This window comes from Dendrobates tinctorius, unplaced genomic scaffold, assembly GCF_039654945.1.
Source record: "Dendrobates tinctorius isolate UK_male_01 unplaced genomic scaffold, ASM3965494v1 ptg000062l, whole genome shotgun sequence".
NCBI classification, from domain to species: Eukaryota; Metazoa; Chordata; class Amphibia; order Anura; family Dendrobatidae; genus Dendrobates; species Dendrobates tinctorius.
In genome coordinates this window covers 14,291,219-14,310,609 of record NW_027361730.1, presented here as the reverse complement: position 1 = coordinate 14,310,609, position 19,391 = coordinate 14,291,219, and the positions used below count along the sequence as shown (strand labels likewise).

The window sequence follows — 19,391 nt, the reverse complement described above, 5'->3', positions numbered from 1 at the left end:
GAGAATTTAGCCGCTGGCCTGTTTGTAGATAAACCAAGTTCTTGTGGCCGGTGAACGCCTGGAAAGGGTGGCAAGCCCCCTCCAGGAGGTGTCTCCACTCTGAAAAGGCCAACTTCATCGCTAGCAACTCCCTGTCCCCGATGGAATAATTCCTCTCCACCGGTGTGAAAGTCTTGGAGAAGAAGAAGCATGGGTACTTCCGACCTTGCAAGTCCTTCTGGAACAGGACCGCTCCAGCACCGACGGAAGAGGCATCCACCTCCAGAATGAAGGGTTTATCCACATCGGGGAGATGTAGAATGGGAGTGCTAGCAAAATGGGACTTAATAGAGGAGAATGCCTTGGAGACAGGTTCCGACCGCAACTTCGGGTTTGCACCCTTCTTGGTGAGGGCTACGAAGGGGGCTACCAAAGTCGAGAAGTGGAGGATGAATTGGCGATAGTAATTTATGAACCTCATAAAGCGCTGCACCGCTTTGAGAGAATGGGGTTCCTGCCAATCCATCACCGCCTGTAGCTTGGCCAATCCCTGGGTGGAGATTATATAGCCCAGGAAAGGCAAGGACTCCTGCTCAAACAAACACTTCTCCAACTTGGCATAGAGGGAGTTTGCCCGCAGGAGTTCAAAAACTTTGCAAACATCTCTCCGGTGGGAGTCAATATCTGGAGAGTAGATGAGGATATCATCCAGATAGACTACAACCGAAGTGGTGAGCATACCCTGGAAAATATCGTTGACAAAGTCTTGGAAGACGGCCGGGGCATTACAGAGCCCAAAGGGCATCACCAGGTATTCATAGTGCCCGTCCCTGGTGTTAAATGCCGTCTTCCATTCGTCCCCCTCACGGATGCGAATCAGGTTGTAAGCCCCCCGCAGATCAAGTTTGGTAAACACTCTCGCTCCCCAATATCAGGGGCAAAGGATACTTATTCTTAACGGTGATGGTGTTAAGACCTCTGTAATCGATGCAGGGATGTAGTTCCCCACTCTTCTTTTGGACGAAGAAGAATCCCGCACCCGCTGGTGACACTGACTTCCTAATGAATCCTCTGGCCAGATTCTCCCTGATGTATTGAGACATGGCCTCTGTCTCCGGGAGAGATAGGGGATAGACTCGACCCCGGGGAGGCTCAGCACCAGGCAAGAGGTCAATAGGACAGTCATAGGGGCGGTGCGGTGGAAGGGTCTCCGCCACCCTCTTGGAGAGCACGTCTGCGTACTGTTGATAGTGTTTGGGGAGAGAGGGAAGATCTGCAGGGACTTCGGTGGAAGCAACCTGAACGCACTCCCTCAGACATTTACCCTCACAGGCTTTACCCCAACCAAAAATCCTCCCCGAGGACCACTCTATATGGGGAGAGTGGAACCGCAACCAGGGAACCCCTAAAAGGACCTGATCGATACCCTCGGGCATGATGAGGAGGGATATCATCTCCTGATGAGATGGAGACACAGAGAGTATCAACGGGGCGGTCTGGTGGGTAATCTGTGAGGGTAGAGTTGCGCCGTTCACCACCCTCACGGTGACTGGCTTGGCCATCATAACCAGAGGTACTGCGTGCCTTTGAGCGAAGGCAGAAGACATGAAATTGCCCTCCGCTCCGGAGTCCATGCATACCTCCACCGCCAGAGTGGATGAACCGACCTCAAGCGCTCCCTTATAGGTCAGCTTGGAGGAAAACGCCGCTGATTTTCCCGACCGCAGTGGGCACCGGATGGGAAGGTGACCAAAATTGCCGGCAAACATGACAGACCACAGGTGCTCAAGCGGACTGGGACCTGGATCCCGCACGAGGAGCCCCCTGAGGCTCGGACGCCCAATCCGGAGGTTCCAGAGGTTTAGTGACACTAGCTGCCAACCCAAACCTCTGCCTACACTGGGACCGCTCCATCCTTCGCTCGATAAAGCGAAGGTCTATACGGGTGGAGATGGTTATAAGCTCCTCCAGTGTGGCAGGGACCTCCCTGGTGGCCAGAGCATCCTTCATATGGCCAGCCAAGCCTCTCCAGAATGCCAGAATGAGGACCTTATCTGGCCACTCAAACTCAGAGGCCAGTGTCCGGAACTGGATGGCGAAGTTGCTGACCATGGACGAGCCCTGTGATAATGCCAGCAGCCGGAGCGCGGTGTCATGGGTGACTCGCGGTCCCAAGAAGACCTGCTTCAGAGTGGCCAAGAACTGCGAGGCACTCTGCACCACATGATCACCATGCTCCCACAGCAGTGTGGCCCACTCCAAAGCCCTGCCCGACAAGAGGGAAATGACAAATCCCACCTTAGCCCGCCCAAAGGGGAATCTGTTATGATTGGGTCACCGAGGAGGAGAGCAAGCCCAAGCTAAGCCACAGAAAACCAGAGAGGTTGGTAACTAAGTGGATTGTAGACCCCTGATGCTATCCACACAACTAGCAGTAGCCGAGGAGCGTGCCTACGATGATCTTAGACGCCTCGGCACAGCCGGAAAGCTAACTAAGTCTAAAGCAAGAAAGGGGAAATCTAAACTGCCCCAGAGCAGACCCCAAAGAAATAGATAGCCCCCAAACATATATTGTCGGCGAGACAAGATGAAAACACAAACGCAGGTAGGAAAATAGACTGAGTAAACGATGGGACCCACACTGACTAGACAGGACAGGAAAGGAAAGACACTGTCTGCAATCACGCAAAAAAACACTGCAAAAAGGTCCAACACATACTGAAGTCGCACAACTTCGTCCACTATATCAGCACTCTGGTATATTCTGAAAGCAGAGCAAAAAGAGGCCAATCTAATAAGAGACAAAAACAAACTGGCACAAGCAGTAACATATGGATGGTGATTCAGCACAGCCCCAGCCGGAGCTGGCTGACCCACACAAAACTGAAATAGACAAAACCAGATCAAATGTGAACAGAATAGCAAAAGAACACTTAGCTGAGCATGCAGGGACTGAGCTGGAAACTAAGACCTCAGGAGGCAGGAAAAAATCACCAGCAGAGATAGAGGGAGTCGGCTGTCTTAAATCCAGTCTGAAACCCCAGATCTCCAATCGTCGTCCTCATTATCAGGTGGCAAGCCTCTGTTAATCAGATCAGCTCCATTACCTCCTGTAACTACCAGCTCCACTACTTTCACTAGTAACCAGAGGTAGGCCAGAAAGTGATTTCACAACACCCACGCCTTGCCTTCTGCGGTCTCCCATTCATCTCCAGCCGCAGAGGAGCCTGCTCAGCCAGCCCAAACCGCAGATTCTAGGGTACTCAAAAGCATGAGAGAATTGTAAAAAAAAAAAAAAAAGTGTCAGAATTTTCTTTTTAATATATATTTTTTCCTCTTTTTCTCTGGGGCCGTAGGAGGTTTTTATCTTTAATGGAGATTAAGCAATTGTCTCATCGTGTTGAGCAGCTCGCTGCTGAAGTGTGGGGAATTTCCGCCTATTTCGCTCAATCACCTGCTGTTGAACCAAAAATCCCTACTCCTGATGTGTTTTCTGGGGATCGGTCTAAATTTTTGAATTTTAAGAATAACTGTAAACTATTTCTTGCCGTGAAGCCTAACTCATCGGGGAGCTCTGTGCAGCAGGTTAAAATTGTCATCTCCTTGCTGCGCGTTGATCCCCAGGATTGGGCTTTTTCTATGACACCTGGAAATCCTATTCTGACTAATGTGGACGCATTTTTTCAAGCCTTGGGGTTGTTGTATGATGAACCTAATGCTATTGATCAAGCTGACAAAACCCTATTGGCATTGAACCAGGGTCAGGATTCTGCAGAGTTACACTGTCAAAAATTCCGAAAGTGGAATGACGATGCCTTAGCAGCTCTCTTTCAGAAGGGTTTATCAGAAACCGTAAAAGATGTTATGGTGGGATTTCCTGTTCCCTCTGGTCTTGATGATTCTATGTCATTAGCTATTCAAGTTGATCAGCATTTATGTGAGCGTAAAACTACATGAGAGGCGTTGCCGCCTTTTGAACAAACGTCTGAACCCATGCAATGTGATAGGGTTTTGTCTAGGGCGCAACGTCAGGAGCTTAGAAGGCGTAATAAGCTGTGTTTTTTTTTGTGGGGACGCCTCATACTATTTCTGTCTGCCCTAAACGAGAGGAACGTATTGCGCACACATTTGCTGTGGGCAGTGTACAACCTAAGTTCCTTTTGGCAATTACTCTGATCTGCTCCTTATCTACATTTTCTGCTAAGGCTTTTGTAGATTCAGGAGCAGCTTTGAATCTGATGGATTTGGACTTTGCTAAACGTTGTGGTTTTCCTATGATACCCCTGCAAACTCCTATCCCTTTGAGGGGTATTGATGCTACTCCTTTGGCGGAGAATAAACCCCAGTTTTGGATCCAGGTGATAATGCGGGTCGCCCCGGACCACTAAGAAAATTGTAAATTTTTGGTGCTGCACAATTTGCATGATACTATTGTTCTGGGATTTCCCTGGTTGCAAACTCATAATCCTGTTTTGGATTAGAAATCTGTGTCTGTGGTGAGTTGGGGTTGTCAGTGTGTTCTTAGGGACACTCCTGTTTTCTCCACCTCTCCCCAGTCTCATGATATTCCTGATTATTTGGCTGATTTTTCTGATGTATTTAGTGAGAGTAAGTCAGCGTCTTTGCCTCCTCATAGGAGTTATGACTGTGCAATTGAGTTAATGCCCCGGTGTAATTTCCAAAGGGTCGGATTTTCAACCTATCGGTACCCGAACATGATGCTATGTGATCTTATATCAGGGAGTTGTTGGAGAAGGGTCATATTAGACCATCCTCTTCACTCTTAGGTGCTGGAGTTTTTTTTGTGACCAAGAAAGATGGTTCATTAAGGCCTTGTATTGACTATCGTTCCCTTAACAAAATCACTGTTAAATATCAGTACCCGTTACCCCTGATTTCTGATTTATTTTCCAGAGTTAAAAGTGCCTGCTGGTTTACCAAGCTTGACCTCAGGGAGGCGTATAATCTTATTCGCATCAAGCATGGGGATCAATGGAAGACGGTGTTTAATACTCCGGAGGGACATTTTGAGTACCTGGTGATGCCTTTTGGGCTCACTAATGCCCCTTCTGTCTTCCAATCCTTTATGAACGATATTTTCCGGGACTTTGTGGATAAGTTTTTGATCATTTATCTGGATGATATTTTGATCTTTTCCAGTGATGGGGATTCTCAGGTGGAACATGTACGGACTGTGTTCCGGATTTTGAGGGAAAATTCCCTGTATGTTAAGGGATCGAAATGCCTCTTTGGTGTACAGAGGATTTCATTTTTGGGATTTATTTTGTCTCCGTCGGCTATTGAAATGGACCCGGCCAAGGTACAGGCCATTTATGATTGGGTTCAGCCCACTTCTTTGATGGCTCTCCAGAAGTTTTTGGGTTTTGCTAATTTCTATCGTAAATTTATAGGTAATTTTTCTGGTATTGTCAAACCACTGACTGATCTGAGCAAAAAGGGCGCTGATGTGGTGAATTGGTCTCCAGAGGCAGTCTCGGTTTTTCAGGAGCTTAATTGTAGCCTCTCTTTGGCTCAAGGAGGGCTTCTTATAGCCCTGGGAGACTCCAATCCCTGTCAGTTATACTTTTGCCTTTGGCCGAGTGTGGTGACCCCTGTGTGCCTGTGCCTTCTGATTGTCTTCTAGCTTGCTTATATGGTTCTGACCCGGTTCTGTCCCCTGTTGTGAGTTTGTCTCTTGATTCTGTACTGTTTATCTTCTTCTCCTGGTTTCTGACTCATTGCCTATGTCCTGACTAAGTCTCTGATTGCCCCTATTGTACTGTGCTGCTATCTCCATGTATGACTCATTGCTTACGTTCTGACTACTCTCTGCTTGTCCCTCTGGTACCGCACTGCCCTCTCTGTGTATGACCACCATTTGTCTGATTTGAGGATCCCTGTAGTAGAATCCTGCTCTTATCTCCAGCAGCAGGATGCTATGCCCCGCCCCCTGCAGTCACATGATCGTAGGTCCTTCACTGCTTTCTACCTTCAGTGACACAGGTCCTGTGAGCCTGGAGCATGCATTGTCACCACTGCTGCCCCGCTCCACAGGTATCTTTGGGCACAGGTTTGTACTCAGGACATGCGCACTGGCTCAGTGAGCAAGTGCAGTGCGGTGTTCCTGACACTGTTTTGTCCCAAAAAGATCCGGTGACTTCTAAAATGAATCCCTGTGCCTTCTTTTCTCAAATTCTCCCCATCTGAACGTAACTATGATGTGGGGAGTCATGAATTGTTGGCCATGAAATGGGCATTTGAAGAGAGGAGACATTGGTTGGAGGGAACTAGACATCAAGTTGTGGTCCTCACCGACCACAAGAATTTGATTTATCTTGAATCAGCCAAACGCTTGAATCCTAGACAGGCTAGGTGGGCCTTGCTTTTCACGCGTTTTATTTTAGTGGTCTCTTTTAGTCCAGGCACTAAAAATGTTAAGGCAGACGCCCTTTCTAGGAGTTTCTTTGCGGATTCTCTTATTGTGACCGAGCCTACTCCCATTCTAGGTGAGGGGGTAGTTCTTTACGCCATCTCGTCCGATTTGAGACGTGCCCTGGAGGAATTTCAGGGGGACAAACCTGAGCGTTGCCATATGGGAAAATTGTATGTTCCTGACCAGTGGAGGAAGAGAGTGATGTCTGAAATTCATTGCTCCGTGTTGACTGGTCATCCAGGTATTTTTGGTACCAGAGATTTGATGAATCGGTCTTTTTGGTGGCCTGCCTTATCTCGTGATGTCAGGAATTTTGTGCAGTCCTGTGGGACTTGTTCTCGGTCTAAACCCTGTTCTCGTTCTAGTGGGTTGTTGATGCCCCTGCCGGTGCCCAGGAGGCCATGGACCCATATCTCAATGGATTTTATTTCTGATCTTCCTGTCTCTCAGAGAATGACTATCTGGGTGATTTGTGATAGATTTTCTAAGATGATCTATCTTGTACCACTCCGAAAGATGCCATCTTCTTCAGAGTTGGTGCCCTTGTTTTGACAACAGGTGGTTCGGTTGCATGGGATTCCAGAGAACATTGTGTCAGACAGAGGAGTCCAGTTTGTTTCCAGATTTTGGAGAACTTTTTGTTCCAATCTGGGAATTCAGTTATCTTTCTCCTCTGAGTTTCATCCTCAGACCAATGGGCAGACTGAGAGAACAAACCAGACTTTGGAGTCCTATTTGAGATGTTTTATATCTGCTGATCAGGATGACTGGGTCTCATTTTCGCCCTTGGCCAAATTCGTGCTAAACAATAGAGCTAGTTCTGCCACTTTGATGTCGCCCTTTTTCTGTAACTTTGGGTTTCATTCTCGATTTTCTTCAGGGCAAGTGGAATCTTCGACCTGCCCAAGTGTGGACACTGTGGTAGAGAGAATGTAGCAGATTTGGGACCAAGTGGTGGATAAGTTGTCCCTCTCTCAGGAAAAAGCCCAACGGTTTTCCAACCGGCATAGGACCATTGGTCCCCGGTTTAAAGTGGGTGATATGGTTTGGTTGTCGTCAAAGAATATTCCTATGAAGGTTGCGTCTCCAAAGTTCAAGCCAAGATTCATTGGACCTTATAAGATTTTGGAGATTCTTAATCCTGTTTCTTTTCGATTGGCTATTCCAGTAACGTTTAAGATCCATAACGTGTTTCATAAATCTCTGTTGAAGAGGTTTGTGGAGCCAGTAGTTCCTATGGCAGCACCTCCTGACCCTGTATTGGTTAAAGGCAATGTGGAATATGAGGTAGAGAAAATATTGGATTCTCGTTTGGCTAGACGGAGACTCCAGTACTTGGTCAAATGGAAGGGTTATGGCCAGGAGGATAATTCTTGGGTCTCTGCTTCTGACATTCATGCCGATAGATTGGTTCGTGCTTTTCACCGGGTCCATCCTGATCGGCCTGGTGGCGTAGATGACGGTTTGGTGACCCCTCCTCAAGGGGGGTACTGTTGTGAATTCACTTTCTGGCCTACCTCTGGTTACTAGTGAAGGTAGTGGAGTTGGTTATATTGACAGAGGGGTCGCGAGTTCTCTTTCCGGGCTCCCTCTGGTGATTACAGGAGGTAATGGAGCTGATCTAATTAACAGAGGCCTGCCACCTGATAATGAGGAGGACGATTGAACATCTGGAGTTTTTAACTGGATTTAAGACAACCGATTCCCTCTATCCCTGCTGGTGATTTTTTCCTGCCTCCTGAGGTCTTAGTTCCAGCTCAGTCCCTGCATGCTCAAGCTAAGTGTTCTTTTGCTATTGTTCACATTTGATTTGGTTTTGTCTATTCAGTTTTGTGTGGTCAGCCAGTCCTGGCTGGGGCTGTGCTGAATTTCCATCCTTATGTTACTGCTTGTGCCAGTTTGTTTTTGTCCCTTACTAGATTGGCCTCTTTTTGCTCTGCTCTCAGAATATGCCAGAGTGCTGATATAGTGGGCGAAGTCTAGTGACTTCAGTATTTTTCTATCAGACGTGTTGGGCATCTTTTGCAGGGTTTTTTGCGTGATTGCAGACAGTGTCTTTCCTTTCCTGTCCTGTCTAGCAGAGGTGTATCTAGGCTTTCTGGCACCCGGGGCAAAAATTCGGTCCGGCACCCCCCCACACACACACACACATGCGATTTGCACACTTAGTCCTGTACCCACGAGCTGCTCTTCCTAATGTTCAGTGAAAAACTGAGAGAAGCAGGAAAAGAAGCTCGTTGTCACAGGACCATAAGTATGAAAGTCTCATATGAGTGAAGTGTCCATGTGATGACTACTGGAACCTGCAGAGCTGAATCCTGACATTGCAGCTTCTGAATTCTCACAACGAATGCACTACACACTTTTAGGATTCTCCAGTACCGGTGGCAAGAGTACACGGTCATATATCAGCACATGTATGTATAAACTTCTGGCCACATTCCGACTAGACGTGCACAGCCTCGCTCGGTTGATTTTCATTGAGTGAAGCCATGCATGTCTTGTCAGCATGTGACCGCATGTATGTAAATTACCGGCACGAGAGAATCCTAACAGCGTTCAGTGAGCACTGTGAGAATTCAGAAGTCTGCAGTCACATAGAATGACTGCAGACTCAGCACAAACCTGGAGAACCCCTTTAATGTTCCTAACAAATAAAAACATGAGAATTAGTCAGTATCACAAATAATATTTACATCCAGGTACCTTATAGATGACGTCGCTCTTCTTTTCTTCTTCTTGTCCTGACCCCATGATGAGTTTTCTCATCCACATCTCATCTCTGCAGACTTCCATCTTCTCCGGTCTTCTGCAGCAAATCTCCACACGATCCCCTTAAAGATAGAAGTGTTATTATAATGCTCCTAAATAAAAATGTCTGCAATACACTGTCGCTTCACACTATTCCCCTCCCTCCTCATACTGTCTCCTCTAACATCTCTCTGTTCACCACACTGTCTCCTTATATATTTACCCCCTCACTCTCTATACCAGTGATGGCGAACCTATGGCACGTGTGCCAGAGAGGGCACGCGGCCTCGCCTCACTAATCCGAAGCTGAACTTCCTGCTTCTCACACGGTGCGCGGAGAGGTGAGTGTGGCCGCTGGTGTGTGTGTGGCCGCTGTGATGTGTGTGTTTGGCGAGTGTGGCCGCTGTGGTGTGTGTGTTTGTGTGTGGTGAGTGTGGCGGTGAATGTGGCCGCTGTGGTGTGTGTGTTTGTCAGTGATGTGCAGAGGGCCAATGATGGGAGTGATGGGGAGATGGCCGATGGGGAGAGGGCCAGTGATGGGGAGAAGGCCAGTGATGGGGAGAAGGCCAGTGATGGGAATGATGGGGAGAGGGACAATGATGGGGTGATGGGGTGGAGGAAATGATGGAGGTGGTGGAATGGGCAATTTCTACATGAAGGGGATCATGATGGGGCATATTTCTGCATAAAGGGGATCATTATGGGGCATATTTCTACATGAAGGGGACAATGATGGGGCATTTGACATGTGTTGGCACTTCGTCATAAATAATTGGGTTTTAGGTTGCAGTTTGGGCACTTGATCTCAGAAAGGTTCGCCATCACTGCTCTATACTGTCTGCTCACACATACCCCTGACTCCCCATACTGTGTCTGCACATATCCCATCACCCTCACTCCCCATACATTTTTCCCATCGCTACTAACTGTGTCCACATACATTTATCCATTCGCTCCCCATACTGTCTGCACCCATCCCCCATACTGTTTCCTCATACATGCCCTCATACATACATACATACTATTCGTTGTGTCCTCAAATCTCCCCACACATTAAATCCCCCATCCCCACTCCAAATCCCCCCACACAAAAAGTACCCCCTCATCCCCTCTCCAAATCCCCCACACATAAATTACCCCCTAATCCCCACTCCAAATCCCACACACATAAATTACCCCCTAATCCCCACTCCAAATCCCCCCACACACATTAAGTACCCCCCATCCCCACGCCAAATTAACCACATCCTTAAAGTACCCCCTCATCCCCACTCCAAATCCACACACACATAAAGTACCCCCTCATTTCCACTCCAAATTCCCCCACACAAAAAGTACCCCCTAATCCCCACTCCAAATCCCCCCACACATAAAGTACCCCCTCATCCCCACTCCAAATCCCCCACACATAAAGTACACCCTCATCTCCACTCCAAATCTCCCCCCACAAAAAGTACCCCCTCATACCCTCTCCAAATCCCCCCCCACATAAAGTACCCCCTCATCTCAACTCCAAATCTCCCCACACATAAAATACCCCTTCATCTCCACTCCAAATCTCCCCACACAAAAAGTACCCCCTCATCCCCTCTCCAAATCCCCCCACACATAAAGTACCCCCTCATCTCCACTCCAAATCTCCCCATACATAAAGTACCCCCTCATCCCCACTCCAAATAACCCCACATATAAAGTACCCCCCTCATCCCCACTCCAAATCCACCCTCACATAAAGTGTCCCCCCCTATAATGTCCTCAGATTTCTGTCCCCTTCTCCCCATTTGTTTCCACACCACATGCATCTGTCTGCACCCATCCACCGATGCACTCCATATAGCGTCCCCGACCCCAACCATCCCTTCCTAGCCCCCAGAGCATGTCCTTACATTTCCACCATTGATCTTCGGTGTCTTCAGCTCCATTACCCCATCTGGAGCTGGAGCACTTACCACCAACCGCAACGCTGCCTGTGCCCTGTGTCTTCGCCTGTGAAGAGCCGGCGTGTGACGTCAGCAGCATGATCATCTGACCTGATCACGCTGCTGGTGCTTCATTCATGCAGAAGTGCCGGCGCCCGGCGGCGGTCAGAGAATACAGCAACAAGTGAATCACGTGTACTAGCGTCTGACACCTGAAGACGCTTGTACAGCGAGTCACCGACCGACGTGCAGCACTTTCTCTGAGCCGGCTGTCAGTTTGACAGCCCGCTCAGAGAATGGGAGAATCTGTGTGGGGGTGGCAGAATGCCGCCGACTGAGAGCCTCCTCCCTGGACCGCAGCATCAGGAGGCCCGATGGCGCCCCTCTGTTGGCTGCGCCCAGGGCAAATGCCCCGGCTGCCCCCCCGGATACGCCTCTGCTCTCTAGTTAGTGTGGGCCCCATCGTTTGCTCAGCCTATTTTCCTACCTATGTTTGCGTTTTCATCTTGTCTCACCGACTATATGTTTGGGGGTTGTCTATTCCTTTGGGGTCTGCTCTGGGGCAGTTTAGATTTCCCCTTTCTTGCTTTAGGCTTATTTAGTTCTCCGGCTGTGTCGAGACGTCTAGAATCATCGTAGGTACGCTCCACGGCTACTGCTAGTTGTGTGGATAGGATCAAGGGTCTGCAATCTGCTTAGTTACCAACCTCTCTGGTTTTCTGTGGCTTAGCTTGGTCTTGCTTTCCTCCTCGGTGACCCAATCATAACACCTGGGATTCCTCCTGTACAGAGGCAGTAACCTGATGCCTAACAGCCACGGCCTTCTTTGTTGTGGCATTACTGTGATTGGCTGGCCGCGCAGCATCACTATATCGCTGGAGCCCCTGGAGAGCAGTCGCATCAGCTGATGCGGCTGCTCTCCACGGGAGATTGACATGGAACCTTTGTTATTAATGAGATTACAGCGGAAAGGTGAGTATAGGTTGCTTTATTATTTTAACTTCTTTACAGGTGATCAATGGCAGGGAATGTGTGCGGTGAGTATGTACTTTATGTTATGTGTTGTATGTTATGTGTATGTACTGTATGTTATATGTTATATGTTGTATGTTCTGTATGTCCTTTTTTTTTTTACATTCACCACATTAGCCGGATGATGGGAATACTACTTTCCCATCATCCGCTAATGCTGTCACTGTAGCGGGCATAGCCGGATGAGACAAGTAGTCCCATTGGACGATGCCCGCACAGCCACCGCACAGATCCAGCACAGCCCGCACACACACAGCCCCACATACCCCCGCACACATTCTTCATGCACACATAGCCTCCACCCACACACATTCTCTGCCCATTACTCGCATTTCCCATAGACTTACATTGGACTCGCTACTCGTTACGAGTACCCGAGTATTAGGAGCTACTCGTAACAAGTACAGCAAGTCTGAGTATTTCACTACTCGCTCATCCCTAGTCAAACCACAACCTTGGGGAAAAGATATGGTGAGTGACAGTCTGGCCCATCTCTTATAGCCACTCACAAAAAAGCCAAACCTTGTCATGGTTGATAAACCCCTCTCTGCTCATAACATGCTGAAGCAAAACTTCTGGGTTTTTACTTAATGGAAGATACATACTGTATATCCCCTCACTTACATTGCCAGTGACCCTGTCACAATATATATACAGTCATGGCCGAAAGTGTTAGCGCCCTTGAAACTGTTCCAGAAAATGAAGTGTTTCTCCCAGAAAATTATTGCAATTACATATGTTTGTTATATACATCCTTATTTCCTTAGTGTGTATTGGAACAACACAAAAAAACAGAGAGAAAAGGCAAATTGGACATAATTTCACCCAAGTCCCCCCAAAATAGGCCTTACAAAATTGTGGCACCTTTCCAAAATTGTGGGTAAACAACTTTGTTTCACACATGTAATGCTCATACAAACTTATCTGTGGCAGGTAACAAGTGTGGGCAATATGAAAATCCACCTGAAACTAGCTAAAAAGAGAAGATGACTCAATCGTTGCATTGTGTGTCTGTGTGTGCCACACTAAGCATAGAGAACAGAAAGACAAGAGTAGAACTGTGTGAGGAATTGAGAACAAAACCTGTTGAAAAATATTAATCTCAAGGTTACAAATCCATGTCCAGAGATCTTGATGTTCTTTTGTCGACGTTAAGCAACATAATCAAGAGGTTTACAACCCATGTCACTGTAGCTAATCTCCCTGGTAGTGGAACGGCAGAGAAAAATTTATAAAAGGTTGCAACGCAGGGTGGTACAGATGGTGGATAAGCAGGTTGTCACGGCTCTGTTGCAGGTTTGAACCAGGGATTGAAGCTTGAAGAAGACAATGTGCATATTCCAGGTGCCTTCTGGGAAAAGCGAAGCGTCTCCCTCAGCAAGAAGATCGTTGGGTACAGCCGGGACCAGCTGCTTGGAAAGCATCGCCATACCACGCGCCGTATTTTTTCCTCTAGGATATTATTGCAAGAAAGCTTGGCTGATTGAGTAGATTACACAAGAAGGAAAACACAAAGCAGATTACACAAGAAGGATACACACAGTAGATTACACAAGAAGGAAGACACACAGCAAGTTAGCAGGATCTAGGAGCAACATGGCGGATGTGACAACCTACATAATGAGGTGCAACATGTACTACACGTTCACAGATCAACCAGAAGAAGAATCCAACTTCACCTGCCAGAAGTTTAGACTATTGGCCCTTTTAGAAGAAACATTGTGGGGAAGAAAGAATTTCAACTTTGAAACTCAAAGAAAATGAAGACTTCCTAGACAGAACAGGAACCTCTCTACCGGTCACAGAATGGGAAGAAAGTGTCAGAGAACCTCCAAAAGCAGGTGAGTGGAAGCATGTGACCAAAAGAAGCAAGAAGACCATGGAGACATCACCAACCACACAACTGAGAAACCGATACCAATGCCTTGTGGAGGATGAAGATGGCAAACCTAAGGATGAGGCACTACCAGCAAGCAAAGAAGAAAAGGGCACACAGCAACACCCAGAAGTGACAACATAAAGTATAGCCAAGAAGCAAAGAAGAGTGGTAGTGGTAGGAAACTCACTACTGAGAGGCACAGAAACAGCCATCTGCAGACCGGACATAACCGCAAGAGAAGTATGCTGCCTCCCACGTGCGAAGATCAAGGATGTGACCAATAGGATACCAAAGCTCATCAGTTCCAAGGATGTCCACCTGTTTCTTCTGATACATGTTGGCACCAATGACATGGCAAGGAAGGACCTACCGACAATCTGCAAGGACTTTGAAGAGTTGGGGAAGAAAGTACAGGAACTGGATGCACAGGTAGTGTTTTTCTTCTATCCTTCCAGTAGACGAGCAAGGCACCAGGAAATGGAACAGGATCCTTGATGCGAACGACTGGCTAAGATGATATTGCAGTCAACAAGGATTTGGATTCCTGGACCACGGTGTGAATTACCTGTATGACGGACTCCTCGCCAGAGACAGACTACACCTCAACAAACCTGGAAAACACACATTCGCCCGAAGACTTGCCACACTCATCAGGACGGCGGTAAACTAGAACAAGAGGGGACGGGAAGAAAAACATTAGACTCGCACATGAAGCCAGAAAATACTGTATACTGATGAAGAATATGAGGTGCGGCAAAGAAGACTCAATGCAACATACTCAGAAGGGAGGTAAGAAAATTTCAATTCTGCAGGTTGTCGGGCATCTAGGAAATAGCGACAACAATATTGTACAGTTTCACTTGTCTTTCGCTAAGGGGACTTGTCAGGGAGTCACAAAAACACTGAAGTTTAGGAAGGCAAAATTTGACCAGCTTAGAGATGCCCTCAATCTGGTTGACTGGGACAATGTCCTCAGAAATAAGAATACAGATAATAAATAGGAAATGGTTAAGAACATCCTAAATAGGCACTGTAAGGGGTTTATAACTTGCTGGAAAAAAAGACAAGAAATAAAAACACAATATGGCTAAACAAAGAAGTAAGAGGGGCAATTAACAGTAAAAAGAAAGCATTTAAATTACTAAAGCAGGATGGCACTGTTGAAGCTCTAAAAAACTTTAGGGAAAAAATACTTTATCTAAAAAAACTAATTAAAGCTGCCAAAAAGGAAACAGAGAAAGAAGCACATTGCTAAGGAGAGTAAAACTAAACCCAAACTGTTCTTCAACTATAGCAATAGTAAAAGAATCATAAGTGAAAGTCTAGGCCCCTGTTATGAATGGATCACCGAGGAGGATGGCAGGAACAGGCTAAGCCACCAGAGGACCAGAGAGGTTGGTAACTAAGGCTGGTTTCACATTTGCGTTTTTTAGCGCTGGAAAAAAACGCATACCTGCGCATGCGTTTTTTCCCCTATATTTAACATGGGTGCGCATACCTGCGCACTGGTCAGCGCATGTATGCGATTTTCATGCGCTGCGTTTTTTTGGGGTGTGCGTTGGTATTTTCCAGACGCAGCATGTTGCATTTTTTGGCCCTTGAAAAAAGCGCATGCGCACGTATGCGCACGTTTTGCGCTAAAAATGGCCATTATAGCCTATGGATGCGCATACGTGCGCACTGGCATGCGCAGGTATGCGTTTTTTTAGCGCTGCGTTTTTTTGGTGGTGTCCACTTGTTGTCCTAGTTATAATCTTCTAAAGTCAAAAAAAAAAAGTCTATATAAAGGAGGTGCCTGCCAAAACTCTGCCACTACTACACTGACAGATTGAAGAGCAGACAGTCAACCAAGAACCCATTATATCAGCGAAGAATGTGAGTATATTACATTATATGCCTGTCCTTTTAAATTATGTATGTACTAATGATTTTTATTATTTTTACATGCAGTATGTCTTCAGAATCAGAGTATTCCCCATCGCGGCAGGAATTGGCGCAAGCAGACCGTGAGGTGATTATTTTTGTGCATCTGGTAAGTATATCTGCTGCTTCTCCAAATCTCTTACGTTTTTTTCAACTTTTTTAAGACATCGTCATCATCCTCTTCTGTGGACGGGACTAGTGAGGGCGAAGAGCAGGAGCAGCGAAGCCAAGTCCCGGTGGTGATACGGAATGTAAGTATCAAATGATTTGTAATGTTCTTTATTTTTTATCTTCTATTTTTACTCTTTTTTATGTTTCTTTTTTTGTAACTTTTTATTCAATTTAAATTGGATTATTCTAATGAATGTGTTTTGTCTAGGTTCCACAACGAGATGAAGACGTGTACCTGGATAATGAGCAGCTCATCAGCCTGGTCCAGGAGCGTTCGCCGTTGTGGGACAGCCGTGACCGGCTGCACAAGGACATTGTGGTGACCCGGCGGCTATGGAATGAGGTGGCCGCAGCGTTGATGGATGGCTGGGACAGCGCCACAGCATCCTCCAAAAAGGCGTTTAGTGAGTATTTCCCTGCTCTGTATTGTGCCGCAGTGACTGTTGTCCTTGACGGCACTGTTGGGTTTCGTGCTAGGTGTATTCTAGCAGGAAACCCAACAGTGTCATCGTGGTCTACAGTGACTGCTTTGAGTATTGTATTGCTACATTGTGCCGCAGTGACTGTTGTCCTTGACGGCACTGTTGGGTTTCGTGCTAGGTGTATTCTAGCAGGAAACCCAACAGTGTCATCGGGGTCTACAGTGACTGCTTTGAGTATTGTATTGCTACATTGTGCCGCAGTGACTGTTGTCCTTGACGGCACTGTTGGGTTTCGTGCTAGGTGTATTCTAGCAGGAAACCCAACAGTGTCATTGTGGTCTACAGTGACTGCTTTGAGTATTGTATTGCTACATTGTGCCGCAGTGACTGTTGTCCTTGACGGCACTGTTGGGTTTCGTGCTAGGTGTATTCTAGCAGGAAACCCAACAGTGTCATCGTGGTCTACAGTGACTGCTTTGAGTATTGTATTGCTACATTGTGCCGCAGTGACTGTTGTCCTTGACGGCACTGTTGGGTTTTGTGCTAGGTGTATTCTAGCAGGAAACCCAACAGTGTCATCGTGGTCTACAGTGACTGCTTTGAGTATTGTATTGCTACATTGTGCCGCAGTGACTGTTGTCCTTGACGGCACTGTTGGGTTTCGTGCTAGGTGTATTCTAGCAGGAAACCCAACAGTGTCATCGTGGTCTACAGTGACTGCTTTGAGTATTGTATTGCTACATTGTGCCGCAGTGACTGTTGTCCTTGACGGCACTGTTTTTTTTTTATCAACAGTGGACAAAGTCCGAACACGTTGGCGTTCGATCAAGGACCGCTTCAACAGTGATGTTCGTGCTGAGGGCCAGGTTCGCAGTGGATCTGCGTCAAGGACCAGAACTAGATACCGTCACTATAACGCGTTGCAGTTCCTAAGACCGGTCCTTGCCACGAGATCGTAAGTATTATAAATTTTGGGTTTTTATTTTTATTAATCTGTGTTTTTCTAATCCACAGCTGATGCTTCTTGTAAAGGCATGGTAGTAATGATTTTCCTTTCTTCAACAGCACCTGGAGCAGCACCCTGCAACCTGGCCCTGGAGCGGTCCTTCCTCGGACGTCCTCTGACCCGTCCCAGCCATCCGACAGCCAGGAAGCACCTTGCAGGTCAACCACACACACAGCTGGTGACCAGGAAGCTGGGCCATCAGGTGTTCCCCTGTCCCAGGTCTCTGCCACTGGTTATGCGGGCACTACCCGCCAGCGGCAGAGGGCCTTGGACAGGAATGTCTTGCCCGAGTTTATGCATTTGAGCGAGACATTTAATTCCAGCCTCAAGTCACTGTCCGACAGAGTTGAAAGCGGTTTTGCACTCATGGAACGTGGTTTTAACCACTTTGAACACCGCTTCAATTCTGTAGAACAGCGCCTTGACCGTCTGGAGGCCGACCTCAACAGACCAGCACACCATTTTTTTAGTAAGATTGAAAAGGGCATGGCGGAACACCTTAGTCCTGATCAACAGCTGAATGTGCTGCAGGCCTGCAACAATGCTTTCTTGCAGGCTATGCAGCATAATCGGTACGGTCAGCAGTCAGTGGTGTCCTTTCCACCTGTGCCACCATTGACTCGCTTCACCTCACTACCGACTTGTGCTGCATACCACTGCACGGACACCTCTATTCAAAGCCAGGACACCCACCGTTACACCACCACAAGTCTGAGTGCAGCTGGTCACTTCACCGACACCACCATGGCAAGCGCTGCTCCTGTCTGGAGCACCACCGCCACTCCCATGCATGCGTGGAGCTCAGCCACCACTAGGCAAACATGGAACAGCCCTGCCGCTACAACAACGTGTAGTAGCCCTGCCACCACCACTCTGCAAACCTGGACCATCACTGCCGCCACCAGTCCTCCTGCAAGGACGAGCACTGACAACGAAGAGCAGCAGCAGCAGCCACCTCAGCAGCAGCTCCAGCCACCTCATCAGCAGCCACCTCAGCAGCAGCAGCCACCTCAGCAGCAGCAGCCACCTCAGCAGCAGCTGCAACCACCTCAGCAGCAGCTGCAACCACCTCAGCAGCAGCAGCCACCTCAGCAGCAGCCGCCACCTCAGCAGCAGCCGCCACCTCAGCAGCAGCAGCCGCCACCTCAGCAGCAGCAGCAGCCACACCTGCAGACGGGGGACCTACACTCAATATTTGCCCCTACTTCAAGGCGAAATCCATCAAGGCGGGCATTGGGCCAAAGTCGGTCCAGGCACACAAGCCTACGGCGACATGCCATTACAACTAATGTACCTGAACAGATTTCCTCTCCTCCAAGTGTTCCTAGTTTGATTCCCTTAACTGGACTACCTTCCCCCACAAGTTTTGTTGCCCCTTCCCCTCAAACACCGTCTTCAACAGCAAGTGTTGCATATTCCCTGCACACCCCCAAATTGAAACCATCTGCCCCCAAACGCCGGAAAAAATAATTTTTTGGTTTATTTTTGTGATAAAAAATAAATTTACATTTGTGGTTCACCATTACTAAGTTTCATTAATGTTGTTTGCGCCGCTCACACACACTGATGGGTAAATACATGTTAAAAACCAACCCAAGGCCTAGTATAGTCATATGTGAAATAACACGGACTAGTATAGTCATACCAAGGCCTAGTGTAATAACTCGAGTTTTACCAACTTGGATCTGGTTTCATGAAAAACAAACTGTTGAAACTTGTCTTAAAAAGAAGTTTCTTTCTAGTTTCACCAGTTTGTTTTTTGTGAAACAAGATGCTAGTTGTTAAAAATCGAGTTATTACAGTAGGCCTTGGTATGACTATACTAGGCCGTGGTATTTCACATATGACTATACTAGTAGGCCCAAGGCCTACTATA

At 47.4% G+C, this 19,391-nt stretch overlaps 1 protein-coding gene across 1 annotated transcript; it reads left to right on the top strand.

Moving 5' to 3' along the window:
* Nucleotides 1–17,202: 17,202 nt before the first annotated feature.
* LOC141093134 (uncharacterized) lies at nt 17,203–19,107 on the top strand. Its single transcript, XM_073579606.1, has 2 exons — nt 17,203–17,464; nt 17,575–19,107. The coding sequence occupies exon 2, from the start codon at nt 17,810–17,812 to the stop codon at nt 18,983–18,985; it is 1,176 nt and encodes a 391-aa protein (XP_073435707.1). The 5' UTR covers nt 17,203–17,464; nt 17,575–17,809; the 3' UTR covers nt 18,986–19,107.
* The last annotated feature ends 284 nt before the right edge of the window (nt 19,108–19,391 follow it).

Bases quoted from the DNA above. Each gene is read 5' to 3' on its own strand.
- LOC141093134 (XM_073579606.1), top strand. From the start codon at position 17,810: ATGCATTTGAGCGAGACATTTAATTCCAGCCTCAAGTCACTGTCCGAC.